Here is a 22,138-nt window from a genome sequence, read left to right on the forward strand (position 1 = left end):
TAGAACAGCGCGCCAGTTAGCCCTGTGCGAGGATTCTTAATTTAGGTCACCGACACCGTCGTTTGTTTTCTGCCTTAAATTAATCGTAATTATCTTTAGAAAGTATTAAATTTGGCATCTTAGAAAAGAAATACACTTCGCTCTACCACCATGTATAGTGTAATAAAACACACTTTTGCCCTGAACTATTATAGTTAAAGCACGAGGACGCTTGCGTCCGAGTGCTTTAACGTTATATTTCTTAAATATCCAAGAATCAAATTTAGTTCATATGAGTGCCTATAAAACCATGCTTTAAATATTTCAGATTTTTTATAAAGAGTTGCATGGGACTTTGAACTGAATTACCTTCCTCCATGTAGATCGAATACGAAAACTATGTGAGAAGAATAGTGACTTTCTGAAGTATAGGAGTGAAATAAAGTGTATATCTTAATTACGAGAACATTATTTGAAGTTTTGTTACCACATAAATTATTCACATATAATGGTACATTTTAGGAGTAATATTACAACTGTAATTTTGATTAATTCACTGGAAATGATAGCAAGGTGTTTTAAGAATCTTGCTGTTTTTAGTAAACATGGAAGGGTAATAAAATTAATAATAATCTAATCAATAATAAATAATTATTCAACTGATTGACATATCAGATTTTTTAGATTTTAAGGCAGAACTAGGCAAACAAACACCATACATATCATGGCAGGACAATCACTTGGTATTAACTTAGTTTCTTGGCTCCTGCTTTTAGATGTTTTTTTAAATACTACATTTACTAATAAGATAATTCTGAAAGTGATTGCTAGTATCATAACTCATTAAAGTTATTTCAACATCCAGAAAATTTGAAAAAGCAAAGGCTACGTTTTGGTCAAACCCTGGTCAGGCATTATCCAGTCCTGGAACAGAATAACTTACAAAAATCTCAGGTGACTTTTCATGTAACGGAATAAAGATTGAAACATATATTTAACCCATATTTGATGTAATTCTTCTGATAAATCATAAGTTTTTTAGGAGGTTACTTAAATTTGAAGACTGAGCCAAAGCTAGTGTTTATTAAGATGGTGGATTTGGACAAATTGTTCAAGGTTTGTTGAGGGTTATTTGCAAAATGAGCTTCATATTAAATTGCACACTGGTTTGTAGGAGGTGAACGCTTCAGAGCATTTTCAAGTCTGTTTTCCTAAACCTTTGTTATGACTTTTACCAAATTTTGAATCAACTTTATTATAATTTTTATGACACCAGTAAGTATCTCAGAAAAGGAAATAGATCAAAATCAGTGTTATGTCCTCTAGGGATATGGTCTCAGATCTAATAAAACAAAGATTATCATTGTTTAATTAAGAAGCAATAATGTCAATATGTAATTGTATTGACAGAAGGCTTTGAACATAGGATATATTCTTTGCACCTTATTTAGTAGTTAGCAGTTAAACATCTCTGATGAAAAAACAATAGATCTACATTTGTATTTTGTGTAACATTCTATTTCAATGCTAGTTAATTGTTCGGATAACTGTGGATTCTCTGTTCCAAAATTTTGCATCACATGTTTCCTATTTCTGGAAGATGGGTCAGCTAGTGTACAGGTGCAAACAGTATCTTGGATCTTCTTTTGTGTTCTGGTGCTGTGACATACCTGAACATAAACGCTGGCAGTTCATGAAGTCCAGTATTGTGGAAGTTTGTATGTAAATTAGGATTCCACAACAAAGTACATATAGAAAAATTAAATGGAAATGATGATTAAAAAAATGATTTCCTTATATTCAGCGTCATTTTATCATGGTGTACAGATTTTGAAGAGAGAAACTTTACTGAGAGTTGCTGCAGATCAGCTGTTGAATATTTGCTTCTGGGTATGTCCAGATACGTCCATGGAAACATATTGTTTACAAGCCCAATTACCTTTTCCAGATTTCCAAATAAGATCAAATAGGTTATGCTGTCATTGATTTGTTTACATTAATTGTACAGACAAATAAGGTGCATGAAGTAATAGACGGGAAATATTTTCTGCTTTTTATTTACCATTCTCTTAATTCATTAAAAGATAGAAACCCATGTTTTCAGATTATTGAACTAAATTTGAACAACGCCAACGGATAAGTAAAGGCGCCACGCGCAGTGTTGATAATCTTTTTATAGATACCGAAACGATCTGCAACATGAACATGTGGTTGTGTTCACGAGTTTTTAAAAATTATAAACCCAAACAACAAAATTCAGTTATCCTTCCCCTGCTAATATCTGTGACGGAGGTGAATAATTGCCAGATAGATTAATTGATTCGAAAGAAATTACACTTCCTACAGTCTCAGCAGCTAGTCGAGACGCTTTTTCATCGGGCATGTAACTCATTTTCACTCGCCAGTTGTAATCTGCCAGCTAAAATATATTAAAAATCACACACGTATAACTTGCCTCTTTAAATAACATTCACAAACGACGGATACCAAAGTATCACAAGCAGAATTCACCAACAACGCTCGCAATCACGTAACGTTTCGCCGGCGGTGACGCCATTGTGATTTGCCAGTGGTTGTCCCCCCTAACGTCAAAAACGAAGTGGGCGGGGCTTATCGGCCGGGACTGGATCGGTCTATTTTGGATTGAAAATGCGTCTGATTTCACGGCGCTTCACTGCGCACGTATACAACACTGCCGCACTACTTCAGCTTGACCACCAACATGACTAATATCAACACAACAGACGTGATGTAAATGCTTATAAACCATTTATTAAAATTCGAAAAATACAATAATATGATTTTTCCTCCACAAGTATTAGTGAAACTCACTATAATATTACCTTCTATTATAAAAATATTCAAACTCAATTCAACCCACAGCCCCAAACATAAACAAACAATATCTAACTTATAAATCAGTAAGCCTTGTAAAAATGCATCCCTATCTATACAAAAAAAATAACAGCAAAACGTTGGTAAACATTTGCCTACCTTGTAAATGGTATATTTCTTTCCGTTTAGAATGGGAAATTCACAAGATAACGGTCGGGCGAAACACCAAATTTATGGCACTCATACTCCATCATGTCCTGTTGCATCGTTCAAAAATAGATGTCAAAACTTGAACCACCAGAAATCTGTTCTCTGCTAGCTTCCCCGCAAGGCTGTCACTGCTTTGAAAAAGCTTGGCCATAATCCAGTCCGAAGAGATGAAAACAATATTCCAAGGAATCCAAAGCAGCACTGTCACTCTTCCGTCGCATCGTCACTAGTCGCCCCTTTCCGTAAACTTCAAGAAGACTCGTCCCCCACCATTCGTGACCAACTCGTGTTATTCCGGGACAAGCCGAATAGCGGCTCGTGCCCCACTGGAAGGATTTCATATTGGCGCATGAACATCAGAACTACTTGAAACAAGAACGATAACTCTATCCCTGTTTGATTCCAATGTTTCTAAAAATCACAGAAGCACATATACATTGTATTGTTGTTGTTTTGGGGTTTTATTTACTTATTTATTTTAAAGAATTAAACCTCTTTGATACAACTAAAAGGGGAAAACATATAAGTTAAAGACATATTCTAATGTAATTATTACCAGCTGTTCACTTTATATTTCCAATTATGTTCATTTTCTAAATAGGGTTTAATCATCACAAATTGGAAATGTTTTATTGAATATACAAAAAACAAAATTTCAGCTACATTAAATCCCAAAGCAGATACTCAAAAATGACTTTAACATATTTCTCAAACTGAAGATTCGTGTAACCTTGCTGTCACACCCCAGGTGGAATTTCAAATGAAATCGCTGAAAAAAATATGAATGACCAAAAACAGACTAAAATATCCCCAGAGCTATTAAATATAAGCCCAATGTTAAAGATTAAGGTTGATTAGTTACATACAAATACGATATTATTGTTTTGAAACTCGTAGCCATTATATATAAATTTCCTAAAATTGGTCGAAGCGCACGTACAATCTCCATAACAAGCCCCGCAAGATCGTCAGAAATACACTCAGTTGGACCCATGACAGCAGTTATGTCAACAAACGCACGTGCGTATATTTGAACGTCTCGCCGTCAATCGCATGATTCTTATTAAAAACTTCATGATAGGCAGCAAAATCCTTTTAGCTACGTTCTTTGTACTTTCAATATGACGATATATATTTTTCATGATCCTTTAAACAATGACATAATGCCATAAACGATTTAAGTACTCGGGATTATTTTTATCAAAGCACCGCGCTCATTTACGCGCGTTCTGATTGGTTTGTCGTATTTTCGCACATAACAAGTATCGAGTAGGGGACGAGTCTTCTTGGAGTTTACGGAAAGGGGCGAGTAGTGACGAATGGTCCCCAACTCGATACTTATTATGTGCGAAAATACGACAAACCAATCAGAACGCGCGTAAATGAGCGCGGTGCTTTGATAAAAATAATCCCGAATACTTAAATCGTTTATGGCATTATGTCATTGTTTAAAGAATCATGAAAAATATATATCGTCATATTGAAAGTACAAAGAACGTAGCTAAAAGGATTTTGCTGCCTATCATGAAGTTTTTAATAAGAATCATGCGATTGACGGCGAAAGGTTCAAATATACGCACGTGCGTTTGTTGACATAACTGCTGTCATGGGTCCAACTGAGTGTATTTCTGACGATCTTGCGGGGGCTTGTTATGGAGATTGTACGTGCGCTTCAACCAATTTTAGGACATGTAATTATAATCGCTACGAGTTTCAAAACAATAACATCGTATTTGTATGTAACTAATCAACCGTAATCTTTAACATTGGGCTTATATTTAATAGCTCTGGGGATATTTTAGTCTGTTTTTGGTCATTCATATTTTTTTCAGCGATTTCATTTGAAATTCCACCTGGGGTGTGACAGCAAGGTTACACGAATCTTCAGTTTGAGAAATATGTTAGTCATTTTTGAGTATCTGCTTTGGGATTTAATGTAGCTGAAATTTTGTTTTTTGTATATTCAATAAAACATTTCCAATTTGTGATGATTAAACCCTATTTAGAAAATGAACATAATCGGAAATATAAAGTGAACAGCTGGTAATAATTACATTAGAATATGTCTTTAACTTATATGTTTTCTCCTTTTAGTTGTATCAAAGAGGTTTAATTCTTTAAAATAAATAAGTAAATAAAACCCCAAAACAACAACAATACAATGTATATGTGCTTCTGTGATTTTTAGAAACATTGGAATCAAACAGGGATAGAGTTATCGTTCTTGTTTCAAGTAGTTCTGATGTTCATGCGCCAATATGAAATCCTTCCAGTGGGGCACGAGCCGCTATTCGGCTTGTCCCGGAATAACACGAGTTGGTCACGAATGCTACTTCCAAGTAAATAAGTAGGTCAGACGATTCCATTATAGTGTAGGCATGGGGGTAGAGTAACACGGCACACAAAACAATAGGCTGGTTTCGGTATTGTGAAGTTGGGATTCTATAAACCAAGCTCTTAGGTATCACATTATTGCATTGAATAAACAGTAGTTTGTTTTCTTTGGACAGAATAATTTTTAAATGGCAGTGTTAAACAAAATACGAACGGCACCTACCACTCCCTTCACAGATGAGTTCAAATCGCTTCTCGACCCATGCCGGATAACGTAGTGTCTTCCGCAGAACGAAGAAGTTCCATTTTAAATCGAGTATGGTAGAATGGAGATAAATTTCAGAACACAGTACGTTTATCTCCTAAATGTTTCTAAATGCCAATCAAACAGATAAATAGTTTATGTTGGACGAAGCGCGCCATGTTTGTTTTTCGTACGTGTAACACGTTGGTTTTCTGTGGGCTTGTGTCGAAAATAATGAACCATAACACCTGAAATAAGGACTTGTGAATATTCATAAATGATATATTTTATTCTGCAGTTTTCATTACACGTTGGAATAAACGTAATCCACTTGAATAATTATGTGATGAACGTTTTCGATTATTTTTTTTCAGAAATGTTTTCGCGCTGATGATTGCCGATACAAATATACGAATTTTAAGTCAGATAATTATGAGATATCGGAAATAAGAATATTGAAATCGGTTTGCGCTAATTTAACGATTTATTCAGGTTCCTTATATGAAACGCATTCCACTGTCAATCAAGTAATTCAGGTAAATTCAGGAAAATTTACATTATTTCTATTTGCCTTGTCATAAACCTCTGTATGTTTGAAATTATCAGGATATTTTTGAATAATATGTTCATTTTTCTATTTAGTATTAATGTGCCAAATATTTTTTTAGTTGTCCCTAATTTAATGACACGCCGACTGTTTGAAATCACCCATCTTCTTTACAACGCCTTATGCTGAAATTAATTCAGCAGGCTAAAGGAGCCGCACTCAGCGGTAATCCAGGTAAATGACGGCAGTTGGTAAATAATTGGGTCTGGATCAAACAATCCAGTGATGTCGCATTGTCGCCCTTTTGTGAAACCCAAAATATCTTTCAAAGCACGACAATGCGACAAATGGCCAAAATGTCGCGCCATCGGATCATCGTGCTTTGGCGGATTTTGACACTTTATTCTTGTTTTGTAGTGAGTGAGTGAGTTTAGTTTTACGCCGCACTCAGCAATATTCCAGCCATATGGCGGAGGTCTGTAAATATTCGAGGCTGGACCAGACAATCCAGTGATCAACAGCATGAGCATCGATCTGCGCAATTGGGAACCGATGACATGTGTCAACCAAGTCAGTGAGCCTGACCACCCGATCCCGTTAGTCGCCTCTTACGACAAGCATGGGTTACTGAAGATCAATATTCTAACCCGGACCTTCACGGGTATCCTTGTTTTGTAAAGACGACAATGCCCTTCTACGTTTCCATAGGTTTTGGTGATAGCCGAATGACATACAAAGGCACAGTTTAAATGAGGCCGACCACTTCTTGTTTAATCCCCTAAATGCCCGCTACCAGACAGGGAAAGAACAAGTATCAGCTTTTTAACGCAGATTTGTTTGAAGCCTTCCATGGGATCGAAATCACTGACTTGGCAGACTCCCTGTCCGCTTGACCAGAGAGGCGACCCAGCGTGTAGGTTTTCAACAATTGCACGCTCCCTCCCCCCTTCACTCACTCACTCACAAATAGTTGAATGTACATCTCTCTAAAAAGTTCTTCTGAATACAGTGGTGGACTAGAGATGGGTTGTTGTTTTTTGTATTTTGATACTTTATCAGTATTCATAAAAACTATTACCCACTCACTCACTCATTCACAGACCGCGCATGGACTTGACAATTCTCGAGGATTATACATGTGTGTCCTGTGGACTGACGTCACGACGGGTGACAGGGCTGCTCAAGCGTTTGAAGAAAAATGCAACGTTGAAGAATTCCAGGCAGGTAGTTATATCACTCATGGCCGAATGTATATCGATGTGGCCTTTAAACAATGTCACTATTTTTAAAATGATGGCGGTTCAGAAAGTTAAATAGTGCATTCAATACACGCCGAGAACGCGGTATATCACGGTGGTCTGTCGCTTAAAACGGGGTCCATATGCTTAGAAGGGACTGCTCAATAAGACAATGGGGCATTCCTGTGAACCGTAAACTGTATACCAGAACGATCAGACGACAGCGAGTCAGGTCCAGCTGTCTCGTCCCTGTACCCATGCCACGTTCCTCCGAGCACCTGCCACCGACAGCACGGACTATGCAAACTCCTCAGGTTCAGCTTTGTCTGATTGTGTTTGTTTAGCAGAAGACAGTTACGTAAGAGCTGTCGTCTGGCTGACCATGACCATGGGTCTAGGTTTAAGTGTGGGAATAACGACTGCCTTAGCGCTAAGACCGCTTTGTGGAACCGGATCCCGGGCTACTATTTCTCATTACCGCTACGACTGTCAAACGTCCATCTTTAACATATACTACTCAAAAGCTGCTAAGGATCACCATGTTAAAAAGTGAAAGTGATCACGTGACACGTGTCACGCAATGCCAACAAATAATATTTGACCAACGATCAGTCAGATCACCTGTCAAGAGAAGTGAGTGAGTATGGTTCCACGCCGCTTTTAGCAATATTCCAGCAATAATACGGAGGGGGACACAAGAAATGGGCTTCACATATTGTACCCATGGGGGGTATCGAACCCGGGTCTTTGGCGTGAAAAATGCACAATAGTTCTCAGTGTGAGATCCACGTGATCCGACGACAGCCTGGCTCTTTTATTTCATTCTCCTCATAAATGTCCGAATGGTTGCCAAGGAAGATTGTTATCGTCTTCAGTAATAGCATTCCCGAGTTCCTGAAAGCAGAGACCATATGATAGAGGGACGGCCCTCAAGCCAATGCGCAAAACCATCAGCGCTAAGGCTTGTACTGCGCAGCTTCGGAAGCTTCAGTCATCGATTTCGCAAAGGTAAGATGTAAAAAAATTTCATTTATTCTCATGTATATACTTATTTTTGCAACAGTGCATCTGAGGTTTATTAGGGGTGCTAAAGCATATATTTGTCTTTGTATTTGATAAATACTGTCATGTGTGCTCGTTGTTCTGTGAGAACAATGGCCGAGGTGTAAAATCGGTGAAAGTCCCGATTTTGATTTTCAATAACGGCTACTAATTCTCAATACAAATTGGAAAGTTTTTACTATTATTCAGGATTAAGAATGAATTCAGACAAAACTAAGGCAATATGGCTTGGGTCAATGATTGGAAAGAATATTAAAGTGTGCGAAGATGTTAATCTAGATAGGGTTCATGGTGACTTTGAAGTTCTTGGTATTCAACTAAACGCAAATTTAGAAAAACTATGGGTTATCAACACCAGAAAAAGACTAGAAAACATTAAGAGATTATTAGCAAATTGGCGTAAACGTAAATTGACATTAATTGGAAAAATAACTGTGATAAAAACTTTAGCATTATCTACTCTTGTTCACATATTCTCTGCTTTGCCTCAACCACCCAAAGAATTTGTTGATGAACTAAGTTCAATTTTTATAAAGTTTATTTGGAACTCTAAACCTGATAAAATTAAACGGGCGAATTTGACAAGAAGCTATGAGAATGGTGGATTGGGAATGGTAGATATAAATGTGTTTATGTCATCGCTAAAGCTCAGTATCCTAAAAAAAAGCATGTTTAAGAACCTCTATAATAGCTACTTTCCTTTAAAACTCCTTTTTCAAATGGTTGCCCATGTACCGTCTTACAGACTTTGTAAAATTGATAACCCCTACTGGCAGGATTTGATATATATTTGGAGTAAATACTATAGGTCTCATTTGACAGATGCAAGAGATATTCAGGCTATTCTAGCTGAACCGATATGGTTTAACCACCAGTGTACAGAGGGGCGGTGGGGTAGCGTAGTGGTTAAAGCGTTCGTTCTTCACGCCAAAGACCCGGGTTCGATTCCCCACATGGGTACAATATGTTAAGCCCATTTCTAGTGTCCCCGGCCGTGATATAGCTGGAATATTGCTAAAAGCGGCGTAAAACTAAAGTCACTCACTCACTCACCAGTGTACAGACTCAAATTCTATTATAGAAAACTGGTTCTGTAAAGGAGTGCATTATAAAGAGACCTATGTGACGAGAACGGGCTCTTATCCTTTGTGGGCGGTGGGGTAGCCTAGTGGTTAAAGCGTTGGCTCGTCACGCCGAAGACCCGGGTTCGATTCCCCACATGGGTACAATGTGTGAAGCCCATTTCTGGTGTGCCCCGCCGTGATATTGCTGGAATATTGCTAAAAGCGGCGTAAAACTAAACTCAGTCAGTCAGTCAGTCTTATCCTTTGTAGACTTGAAAAAAATTCAACCTCAAGGGTACTTATTTGGACAATCATCGAGTTGTTAGTAACCTCCCTAAAGAATGGATAAATGTCATAGACAATTCTAAACCTATATTTGTCTACGATCTTAGGATTAATAACTTCTTATGGAATGGACTAAACCATCAAAGGGATCTCGGAAGATATATGATATACTTGTGCAAAATACTTATCTTCCTATTATCTGTAGTAAATGGCAACAAATGTTCTTAACTGACTTAAACTGGAAGGAAATATTTAGCCTTCCTAAACAATGCTGTAGAGATATCAAGCTACAAGATTTCCAATATAGATTTTTGCATCTCATTATATACACCAAAAAGGAATTATTTAAAATGAAGTTGATCGAAATAGTATTTGTCAAAGATGTAACAATGAAAACGAATCGATCGTGCATGTATATTTTGAATGTCCACAGGTTCGTCATTTTGGTACAATCTGGAACAATTTTTGAGACAACATCTGTGTTATGAGATATAGCTTAATCTTAAATCCATCCTCTTTGGTATCCAGGGGACCGCAAACTTCAAACTGGTGAACCAGATTCTTTTGGCCGGAAAAAGATATATATATATAAGTTGTATTAGAAATGAATCTCTATCTTTCAAATCCTTTATTGCTACCTTGAAATATATTTCTCAAGTTGAGAGATATGTTGCTAGAATGAAAAACCAAATAAATGAATGTATGAGCAAATGGCTACCACTACTTACAATATGGACTGATGTGTCATGACTCTTCAACTTGCTTAAAGTAGAATTTTGAGATAGTGAATTACAATATGTGCAGATTCACGGACGGGAAAAGATATACATATTTATATCCATAATCTGTATTAGAAATTTAATTTTGTCCTTAAAATCCTCCATCGCTTTTTTGGAAAAACCAGCCAGACGAATGTGGAGTAAACGGGCACCCATTACACAACATGGTCTGATGTGTTATGGCTCTTCAATGTATACAATCTATAATCTTTGTACAGTAATACTTGAATGTACCTACTCATGTTTGAAGATTGATGTGTTGTGAACTATCAACATGTACAAGCTTGTATTAGGCATGACATCTGTATAATAATGTATGAATGTTTCTACCTATTGGTTACCCAGAATGATATGGTGCTATTATGAAAACAAACCAAATGAACCCAAACAAGTAATATTACCCATAGCACCGACTTACCTAATTGCTCAAGCTTAGACGATCCACAATTATACAAACTTGATTGTATGATTTTTGTATAAAATGATTGTAACTAGAACTGTCACCTGTCACTGTGTACGATTTTTGTATAAAAGGACTGTACCTACTGATGAAACAATTCTCAATACAAATCCTTAGTTACCGGGGTGTAATAAAAGCAGATAAGATAAAGATTGGTATAGTGGCATTTAAGTCTGTGGCGGTCGCGTAATTCCTTATTCCATATTGCGACGAAGTATGATGTTTTCCGAAATATTTACTCCACAACACTTGATTTTCGCACGCTTTCACAAGAATAGTTTACTACTAGCATTTATAAAATAAATATGTCAACATTCACGGCGATTTCCTCTTTTGCTTGGTACCAAATATATATGGCTACGATCAGTATCCTATTTTTTATGATTTTTGACGTAAACCCATATTTGCGCCGTATACTGAACATTTCAATTACCTTGTAGCAGACGACATAATATTCCTTTTGTTTGTTAATATGACCCGAATATATATTTAAATCATTCTACAAAAATCTCATTCACCTAATCGGTTGAAAATAAATGTACTTTTTTCCATTATTGTTCATTGTGAACATATGTTTGTAGAAAAGGTCCTTAGTTTATCATGACTACAATAAATAATATTCTTCCTAATGAAGTTTGATTATGAGTTTACCTGGGCTTAGACAGTACCAACAGCCTGTCTTATGCAACAATAAAAATGAACTCATTATTCAACATTATATTTATATCATAAAATTATCATTTGTTTTGTAGATGCCCAGGAAAAAGAAAGTTTTCATCGGCACTCATCGGAAGGGCTACTCAAAGAGCCTTCTATTAAGTACAATATTCCCATCTTGTGTAAGTAGATAGACCTTGTTTGAAAGAGCATTGGCAACCAACTATTGCATAATTTTAACACGTATTTAGAACACTTCATATTATTTTTTCTTTAATATTAATATTGTGTATCTCCTTTTTTTCAGCTCTAGAGATGAACCCACAGATACCCTATGCCCGGGAGAAGCCACAAATGTCCATCTGGAAAATGTCTGAATGTAGCTTTCTTTGAACTCTGTACTTGTATGGAGGCTATCGATTAGAGCCTAGATGTTTTGGCCACTTCTTGTCTTCTTTTTAGCAGAGCATGGACAATATATTTTGCAATTTGGATCAGATCTTGACCAACTATTGAACCTGACTGAGATGCATCCATCATAGGGTCGCAAATGATCAAATTTAATATGTAATAAATTACATGAGAAGAAGTTATGGAAATTAAAATCCAATGTATAATTCACTTCATGGATATTTTAAATATCAGTTTACGAATGTATTTTAGACTGCGTACAGATTTGTATGATTTTATGTTTTTCATTCACAATCTAAATCCTAAATGGACAACATAACTGTGCAGTTTGTGTTGCACCAAGTTTATAAGTTATCATGTTTTAATATTTTAATGAATTAGTATATTCTTTAGTCTTAAGTCTCAATTTCAAATTCAGTTTAGAGTTTATTTGCAGCAGTTGAAATTCATATTTACTGTGTTTTCAATGAAAGAATATCTAAATGGTTGAATTTAGTAATACATGATTGTCCATATAGATCTATGGTCCTATTCTACAATAAATACATTGTTCATGTAAGAACGTGTGATGTTGTGTTTAATTTAACACGAATATTTCATGGGCTCGGAGGAAAGTGATTTTAGTATTTAGTGGCTTCCCTTTGAAAAAAACAAACAATTGTCTCCGTACGGCCCAAAGCATAATCACTGCTAGCCCCAAACTGGCATTATAAAAACATTAACGCTCTTGGATAATGTGAAATCGTGTTTCGTTGGGCCGGACACTTCTAGGTTGCACCCTACCCGACTGCGTTGCTGATCGCTACGCTACCATCGCATGCAATCGATTAAAACTTAATGTAATGTAATGATGATTGGCCTATCGAACAACACTCATGACACCTACCAATTCTTTATTGTTATTTCTGCAAGCCGATTGAAAACCGATTTGGACTCTCAACTAAACGATCTTGACACAAATGGATGACGATATGTCCGCACACAATAGGGGTGTGGTCGAAGCAAGTCCTCTGATTGGCCAACGCTTGCAAATCTGCACATTCTTTATAAATTCGCGGGAATCTTTACTTTCATCGACTGCTTGGCTTAATGTAAATGTCTCCTTTACAAACATCAACCAACCAGAGGGCTTGCTTCGACCACACACCCGTTTTGTGCCAACGAATACTTGCAAGTAAATCTTGAGATTAGCCATGTGATGATACGCGTAGCGAGCATCGGGGATATTGGCAACTGTAATGTTAAAACTGCCTTTACCTGACTGGGTTAGTTTGATTTTTGTATTTTTGGTTTATATTCTGTGTCCTGTCGTAGTCTGTAAATTCTCAAAGTAAAGTATCGAGGTCCAAGTCGGAGTCATCCCAGTGAATGAATTAAGTCGTCCATGGCCATGCCAAATGTTGAAACAAATATTCCAGGCTTATGACGACACGCATTTCGCGAATGATACATGTTCTGCGATGTTGTCATGTACAAATGAGAGATAAGATAAAAATTATGATTATTGTACTCAGTTTATTGGAGCTGTCCATTTAATGTTTAACTGTCAAACGCAGCCGGTGAAATCCCGCTAAGGGAATTAAATCTCGGCCCGGATATTACGCAATATTGTTTACGTGGACACTCCGGGGCAGTGATGACTTAGCATAACGTCACTGCCACAGGCTAATTTGCATATCACGTGACCGGACTTTTCTCTTGTTTGTAAACAAACGCGCATATTCATAATAAGAAGAGACTGGCCTTACGCAAGCTTTCCGGCGCGCTCTTTATAACGTTTTACATTGTTATATATATATTCTTCCACAACTACGACAGCAATGTTTATGACAGTACATATTGGATATCAAACTGGCTGCATCGTTTGCTCTCCGTCGGCTTCGATGACAGCACGTGGAGCCGTACAACCTATGTAAACAAAGGATCGCTACGCAAATCGAAATAGTGTCACATATATATTTTAGGATATTTTCTCATTGAAACAAAACCATTCTATCAAAGATGTTTAATTAGATGTGTAGACTCGTCAAAAATAAAAGAGTTAAGAAATATGTACATCATATTGAATGGACGGTGCAAGATGTGACGATTCGTCACATCTTTCTGGCCTGTGGCAGAGGTACTATGCTGGCTGGCCGCATGGAACTCCGGGTAGGAGATTGGTTGGCTGCATGGAGCTCTGGGTAGGGGATTGGTTTACGTGGTTACCAGAGTGCTCATTTGCGAATGTCTGCGCATATGTTGTCGATGTGTATCGGCTACATGCCAGGCCGTAGCGCTGATGGTTAGTGATAAACTGTTGGGGAGGGCCGTCCGTCTATTATATGGTCTCTGCTGAAAGTTGGCGGAATGACGTGGCATTGTGACGTGTTCGATAGGGTTGAGGTCTTGAGGCTGGGTACTCTACGCGGAGCAAGTGGGCATCAACGACCCGACGTCCGTGAGGAGGAAGTCCGATCCTATTGTGTACACCTTCTGCAGGCCCGAGTGTGCTCATCAAGGTACTGGGGTCCTTAGGGTCCTTGTTACCCAATCACTTTGAGCTAGAATGTATAAATGTGTATTTCTTAGGCGATATTCCTATATTACCAACAACCTGATCCTCAGCAAATTTTGATATTTTCTGAGACGTGGTGTCGGACGAGGCTGAAAAGTACCCTTGCAATCACAATTCTAGATATGGGACTTGCTTCCAACGGAAAGCACGTGACAGTCACGCATCGTACCTTTGCATGACATCCTTGAGTGATTACTCCTGTTACCTTGTACATTTCATTTTCTCGCTAAAATGTATGTTCAGTATTTTACATGTTGTTAGAATTTGTAAATGATATTTAACATCACAATCAGTAATATGCCTCCTATATTAAACTTGGCGATGAGGTAGCCTCGTGGTTAAAGCGTTCGGTCGTCACGCCGAAGACCCGGGTTCGACTCCCCACATGGGTACAATGTATGAAGATAATATTTGGAGTCCCCGCCGTGATATTGCCGGAATATCGCTAAAAGCGGCGTAGAAACATACTCACTCACTCTAAGACAAACTATCTTCAGTTAAGACGTCTTTCGTTATTATTTGAGAGAGTAGTGAATGATTATTTGAGTGAGTGAGTGAGTATGGGTTTACGCCGCTTTTTGCAATATTCCAACCATACCACGACCTATATCTCTTGTCTATCCGCAACCTCTTAAGTCAGTGGATTGAAACAAAATGATTAAATACGTCTGGATATGCATAATGCATAAGGAGGATGTTCACATTATGTCCGCTCGTCACGCCGAAGACCCGGGTTCGAATCCCCACATAGATACAATGTGTGAAGCCCATTTCTGGTGTCCCCCGCCGTGATGTTGCTGGAATATTGCTAAAAGCGGCGTAAAACCAAACTCAGTCAGTCAGTCAGTCACATTATGTATTGCATGGGCGGTGGGGTAGCCTAATGGTTAAAGCGTCCGCTCGTCACGCTGATGACCCGGGTTCGATTCCCTATTTGGATACAATGTGTGATGCCCATTTCCAGTGTCCCCAGCCGTGATATTGCCGAATATCGCGTAGAACCGTACTAACTCACTCACTCCGAGGCCATTATTGACTGAGTCACAGCCACGCTGCTATGTTTCAGGTTGATGGTGTACCACTCCCCCACTGTACAACATGACAATGAAATGGATGCAAGGGGTGGTGATCTGCCTGGTGGTGATTGTGACGTCACTGGCTGTGTTACTGTCCAGCCCCCTCCGAAAAAACATGACGCTACTAACAAGCTTTGATCGGAGTGGCTTTCAGGCGTGTCAGCGAGGTAAATGTGGGAGAGAGGGGTGCATGTCAAGATAAAATTGGGGCGGGGGGTATTTAGGGGAGTTTGTTGATCACGACCGAGTGATCAACGGCATGAGCATCAATCTACGTAGTTTGGTTACGATGACATGTGTCAAACATACACCCATCTGACCACCCAATCCCGTTGTTCGCCTCTTACGACATGCAAGGGTTACTGAAGACCAATTCTCACCCGGATCTTCTCTGGTCTATTTAGAGAGGAGGGGTGGGACATGTGCAATTACACTTGTTTTGGAATACTGCCAGCTGGAGACCTCCTTGGTCGCAAGTCAGTGTGTTTGAATCCCGTCAAACTATTGGGCTCAACGTTTGTTGACCCTCTTTTTCTGTTTTACTTGGGCTCATTTTCCAAAATATACAAAAGAATAGGAATGAGGGAAATTTTGGGGTAAGCAATTGATATAACACCCGCCACTGAAATCGTTGTTTACCACGTCGTTCAGTAGCATTCATTCGCTTAAATTCCCAAGAGGTCGACATTATCGTGACACTGTTGTTTCCTATATGAAAAGTAGAGAACTGCATAAGATCCGGATTAGAATGAGCCTTCAGCAACCTGCTTGTCCTAAGAGGCCACTAATGGGATCGGGCTACCAAGGCTCGCTGACTTGATCGATGCATGTCATTATATCCCAAATGCGTAGATCGATGCTCATGATGTCAGTCCCTGGATTTCTCGTCCAGACTCCATTTTGTACAGGCCGGCGTGGTATGGCTGAAATAGGCCTGCAAGTCTCGCGAGGAGCTACTTCCGGTACTAAGCTTGTTCCCGACTCATTTTGCGCGCGCCAGCTCTCGAGACGGGGCCCAGCTTACTTCGGGTACCAGAATTCCGGTGATAAACGTGTATTCAAGAACCAGTTCTGGAACTAAATTGCGCGACCGCCAGATATGACTTTAATAGACCGGACCAAGTGTACAACCATGCTTGGCCGTCACAGCTGTTGACAGTCGTAATATTTGGCTAATTAAGGGATGGTTAAATCGGAAATTTAGTATTCATGGAAGGATCTGACAACCATGAGACCATTCGGAAAGGTATTAAAAACATTGTTTGTCACCGGAAGTACTAAGGTCTCGGGAAGTGCCGTGATCTACTTACGAGCCCTAGATTGGCAGGCGAGGCGTTGAACAACAAACGTCCTTGACGTTACCATGACCTTCATGTTTCAGGTAGGTCGGTGGCGGAACGTCTGAGCAGCGTCCGTCTTCTATGCTGGGTGATGACGATGCCCAGCAATTTGCAGAAGAAGGCTAGGTACGTCAGAGAGACGTGGGGAAAGAGATGTGACGTACTCCTGTTCTTCAGCTCGGTAGAAAATAAAGCCTTGTCCGTCATCGGCCTCAACGTTTCAGAAGGACGGCGCCATCTTAGTGACAAAACCTTCAGTGCTTTCCGCTACGTCTATAAACATTATTTCAACCAGGCCGATTGGTTTCTAAAGGCGGACGATGACACATATGTCATCGTTGACAATCTCAAGTATTACCTGTCCAAGTTTGATAAGAATCGGGGACTATATTTCGGAGCTACTTTTTCGAGAATCACACCCCAAGGATACAACAGCGGAGGTGCCGGTTATGTGTTGAGTAAAGAGGCTTTGAAAAGATTTGGTGAGCGTGGAAGGAATCAGACGGCGTGTCCATATCACAGGGGCATCGAGGACGTGGCTATGGGGCACTGCATGTACAACTTGGGGGTCAAGCTGGTCAACACGCTGGATGAGAAGAATAGGACCCGGTTCCACGCCTACCACCCCCTCACCCACATGGAAGCTGGGGACAAATACCTCAACTCCGTGTCTGCCTATGGCTACAGAACTGTAAGTATAGAGCAAGTGAAGCAATATGTTTGTTTGTTGTTTGCCGTTAGCACTATGTATTGCTAATACATAAACACGTTTGGTTAGTTTGTTGTTTAACGCCACACTCAGCAATTTTCCAGCTATATGGCGACGGTCTGTGAATAGTCGTGTTTGGACCAGACAATCCAGTTATCAAGAGCATCGATCTGTGATACGATGATATGTGTCAACCATGTCAACCATGTCAGACAGCCTGATCAGCAGATCACGTTAGCCGCCTCTTTCGACAAGCATGGGTTGCTGAAGATCACCGGAGAGCAGAAGGTCGCGGGTTCGGTCCCCGACCGCGTCATACCAAAAGACGTTAAAATATGGTACTTGTTGGTCCCTGCCTGGCGCTTGGCATTAATGGGTACAACAAGGACTGGTCAGCTCGGAGTCAGTATAATGTGTCTGAGTGGGGTATTCATGCTTCACTGCGGCATAGTATCTCAGTGGGCTAGCACTATAAAACCAGCTTCAGTCTGGGCTAGTACAAGCAGCCGCACATACACATACACATACACACGCATGCACGACGTCATATGAGCGAAATATTCTCAAGTACGAAGTTAAACCCAATTTCACCTCACCTGCTGAAGATCAAGATCCTAACCAAATCTTCACGGGTCTTAGTGAGACAGTAAGGGTTGAAGTTGAAGGCGGCCCCAGCAATATCCCTAATAAGGGGATACGGTTGATTGAGCAGAACCAAGATGCATTAGGAATACCATTGGTACAATAAAAGATTTCGAAATTTGGCATGTGGTATCACTGATACAGGATCTAAGAGAAACACGTATGTATTAATTCTTTTACACCGGGGAACATATTGGCTTAGAAGCTCGATCGGTCTGTACTGGGTCGAAAAGGAACATTTCTTTATTTGGTTAGTTGTTTTAGGGGAAAAGATTATTTTCATCACGAATCGTGTATGGTTGTGAGTGGGTGAGTTTAATTTTACGCCGCACTCAACAATAGTCCAGCTATATGACGGCTGTCTGTAAATAATCCAGTCTGGACCAGACAATCCAGTGATCAAACATCGATCTACGCAATTGGGATACGATGGCATGTGTCAACCACGTCAGAGAGCCTGACCACCCGATCCCGTTAGTCGCCTCTTACGACAAGCTGAAGATCAATTCTAATCCGGATCCCATGCCGTCAGTAACTGCTTCAAAATGCGATTACTTAGCGATTGCCGTGATATTGAGGGAATGTTGCCGACTGTGGCTTTAAACAAATTTCACTTACTCATACGTTGTCTGTTACAGGGAGCGATGAACATCAGTGATCTTCCCCTGACGTTTCACTACATTCAAGGCCGTAACATGAAGGCGGTTGAGTTCTACTTATACCATGTTCACCATGTTGGCGATGGTGGGACAGTCTTAACTTAGAGCAGCGATCTCTCGGTTTCCATCCTCGCGTGTCCAGGGAATTATATATATTATATATTTATGTGTGGAGTCTACATTGCCACAGTTTCTTCTGAAAATGAAGAAAGTCTCTGGGCTTCCTTTTATTGTATTTAATTTTCATTTAAAAAGATGTTTTTATTTTTATTTTTCTTCTGTAAAATATGTACATGTCAGTGACTAGATGTGTGTCTAAAATACAACCTGAGACTGTATATGGAAATGGATATGCATTTCACGTAAACAAACAACAAAGGAAATGTAGATCCGATGCTAAGCTTTGCTTGACCTGCGCTAGGAAGAGAGGGCGGTGGGGTAGCCTTGCGGTTAAAACGTCCGCTCGTCAGTCAGAAGAAACCGGTCGAAGAATTAAAACGATGTTCAAATCATTTGTTCCCATTTGGCATTTTATCGTTTTTGCTTCGGTCATTAAAACAATGCTGAAATAATATGCCAGCAGTCTGTCATACAGACACTGAATGGAAAATGCACCAAATACAGCCTATGCAAGTCTAGAATGTGTGCAGTCTACATTGCCACAGTTTCTTCTGAAAATGAAGAAAGTCTCTGGGCTTCCTTTTATTGTATTTAATTTTCATTTAAAAAGTTGTTTCTTCTGTAAAATATGTTCATGTCAGTGACTAGGTGTTGGTCTAAACTACCAGCTGAGACTGTATATGGATATGCATTTAACGTAAAGAACCATCTCGGAAATGTAGGTCCGATGCTAAGCTTTGCTTGACCTGCGCTAGGAAGAGAGGGGGTGGGGTAGCCTTGCGGTTAAAGCGTTCGCTCGTCACGCCGAAGACCCGGGTTCGATTCTCCACATGGGTACAATGTGTGGAGCCCATTTCTGGTGTCCCCCGCCGTGATATTGGTGGAATATTGCTATAAGCGGCATAAAACTGAAACTCATTCACTGATCATTATATACTGCCCGTAACTCCACGTACAAGCATTCGATCTACACGTATTGATTAAGTTAAGTTAGCATACCTTTTTTTCTTATTCTTTTTTTTTTGTTGCATCTTACGTATTTCAAATCAATCACAAAAGACAGTGACACGACGTTAAATGTACCTACTCGAGATGGACATGGTGAACGAAAGAAATTCTGTGAAGGCGGCGACGAAATGATGGTAATGGGGTTCAGGGTATTTATCGTTTAAGGTGAGCTACATCACCCTGGGTTATAGAGGATGTTTGGTCCATGCAGACAGCCCTGGAACCAGTCCGTCTTTGATGCAAGGGATAACATGGAACTCATCAAATCCATCAAGTGCTACAAAGAAAAGGCCACCTTGTTGGACCCGTGCTACATTTAAAGAGACATCGTAGTGCCACATATTGGATGAGAGTGATGTCTGTGAACGGTGGAGCAATATATATGGTAAATAATTGTTGATTAATGTCTGGACCTTAATATGTATATTAGAGAACGCACGTCACCGGATGTGACTTTAAATTAAACTGCTTTTTCTGAGTTGACTGTTGTTCCTGGATAATATATAGTGCATGGTACTGATTAATTTATTGAATTTATTGATTGATTTTGATTGATTAATTGACGTCAGACTCAGCAATACTCCAGCTATGTGGCGGCGGTCTGTAAGTAATCGAGCCTGGACCAGACAATCCAGTGATCAACAGCATGACCATCAATCTACTCAATTGGGATACGATGACGTGTAAACCAAGTCAGCGGGCCTGACCACGTGCACCTGATCCCTTTAGTCGCCTTTTACGACAAGAATGGTTACTGAAGATCAGTTCTAACCCGCATCTTCACATTATTATCTTAGAATTATTTTTAGTAATAGTTTTAGTAATAAAAAAATATAGATAGGATGAGAAGGATATAGTTGAACTACAGGAGAGTGGAATTTGTCATTCCTCCGATTTTTGTGTTTGGATTGCTGGCCCCAAATGTGGAATATTTAGCTAAACAATTAATTTTCTATTCCATTTTAAAAGTGAATCTGTAATGGTATATTAACCATCAGAAAACAAATGTGGATTAATGATGGCACTTTTACAGTGTGAAATTTGAACGTTGTGAGTGACGTTGTTGCTTTTTAACGTTTTTAGTGAGTGAGTGCGTGAGTGAATATGGTTTTACGCCGTCTTTATCTATAGTTCACCAATGTCATGGGGTGGGGTGGGGGCAGAAATGCACTAACGTTTTTTAGACGAAGCTATGCATGGTTCACATCGTCATAGCATCTAGGCTGTTATTGTGTACTAGTAATTACAGAAGCGAGTGGCCTTGAGTGAACGAAATCACGTCAGCTGTTTATATTTCCCAATGACTACATGTCGCGTGATTCATTACATTGTTAAGTGTTACAGTGTGTTACAGACATATAAATATTTTGCGTATTAGCAGTGCAAGGGTCGAAGCCAACGCTGGACTTTGTTTAAGTGTACAAAGAGCGAACGCTACGCTTTTTTGAACAAGTCAAAACATTGATTACACAACAGTCTCGTTTCCTGTTGATTGGGTTCCGTCCTATTGCGCAACTTCAGTACAATAACCACTCCAGAATTTGAGACCATTCATTCAGCTGGATTCATAGATATTAATCAGTATTATTGGATACATCTAAGCACTTGTATATTGCGACGCTATGCTCCTTATGATCCTTGCAAACATGTCGTGCAGCGAGCACTGACAAACAGAAACCTGGAAATCGTGAAAATCTCAAAACGAGGCTCTGCCGCTAGAAACGTTTGGCGGTCTGGTACGGACTTGATATTATATCAATCACATTGTGCCTAACAGAACTATACTGAATAAGCGCAAAACACATAACAGGTGTAACCAGAGAGCCAGATGCATTGTGAATCAGTTTACGACCTCATCAAACTGGAGCCGCCTGTGACGTCTTAGTTAAGGTCATGTTGCTACAGCTCGCCATAAAATATAG

At 39.4% G+C, this 22,138-nt stretch overlaps 1 protein-coding gene across 3 annotated transcripts; it reads left to right on the plus strand.

The window, feature by feature from the left end:
* Positions 1–7,284: 7,284 nt before the first annotated feature.
* Positions 7,285–19,610, plus strand: LOC124260709 (glycoprotein-N-acetylgalactosamine 3-beta-galactosyltransferase 1-like). Of its 3 annotated transcripts, none has more exons than XM_046694995.1 (4): positions 7,285–7,369; positions 15,729–15,905; positions 17,120–17,769; positions 19,068–19,610. In XM_046694995.1, exons 2-4 carry the CDS (start codon positions 15,761–15,763, stop codon positions 19,191–19,193), a joined length of 921 nt encoding a protein of 306 aa, XP_046550951.1. In that variant the 5' UTR covers positions 7,285–7,369; positions 15,729–15,760; the 3' UTR covers positions 19,194–19,610. The 3 variants fall into 3 exon arrangements, with proteins under 3 accessions (XP_046550951.1, XP_046550952.1, XP_046550950.1); XM_046694996.1 differs by having other exon boundaries at positions 7,321–7,373; XM_046694994.1 differs by lacking the exon at positions 7,285–7,369 and adding an exon at positions 7,611–7,701.
* Positions 19,611–22,138: the final 2,528 nt, after the last annotated feature.

The sequence above is a fragment of the Haliotis rubra genome, unplaced genomic scaffold, assembly GCF_003918875.1.
Source record: "Haliotis rubra isolate DU_JTF1 unplaced genomic scaffold, ASM391887v1 Scf771, whole genome shotgun sequence".
Classification (NCBI taxonomy): Eukaryota; Metazoa; Mollusca; class Gastropoda; order Lepetellida; family Haliotidae; genus Haliotis; species Haliotis rubra.

Excerpts from the sequence above, each read along its gene's own strand:
- LOC124260709 (XM_046694995.1), top strand. The coding sequence starts at position 15,761 with ATGACAATGAAATGGATGCAAGGGGTGGTGATCTGCCTGGTGGTGATT. Across the intron at positions 15,906-17,119 it reads CTTTCAGGCGTGTCAGCGAG|GTAGGTCGGTGGCGGAACGT; the intron begins GTAAATGTGGGA and ends TTCATGTTTCAG. Across the intron at positions 17,770-19,067 it reads CTGCCTATGGCTACAGAACT|GGAGCGATGAACATCAGTGA; the intron begins GTAAGTATAGAG and ends TGTCTGTTACAG.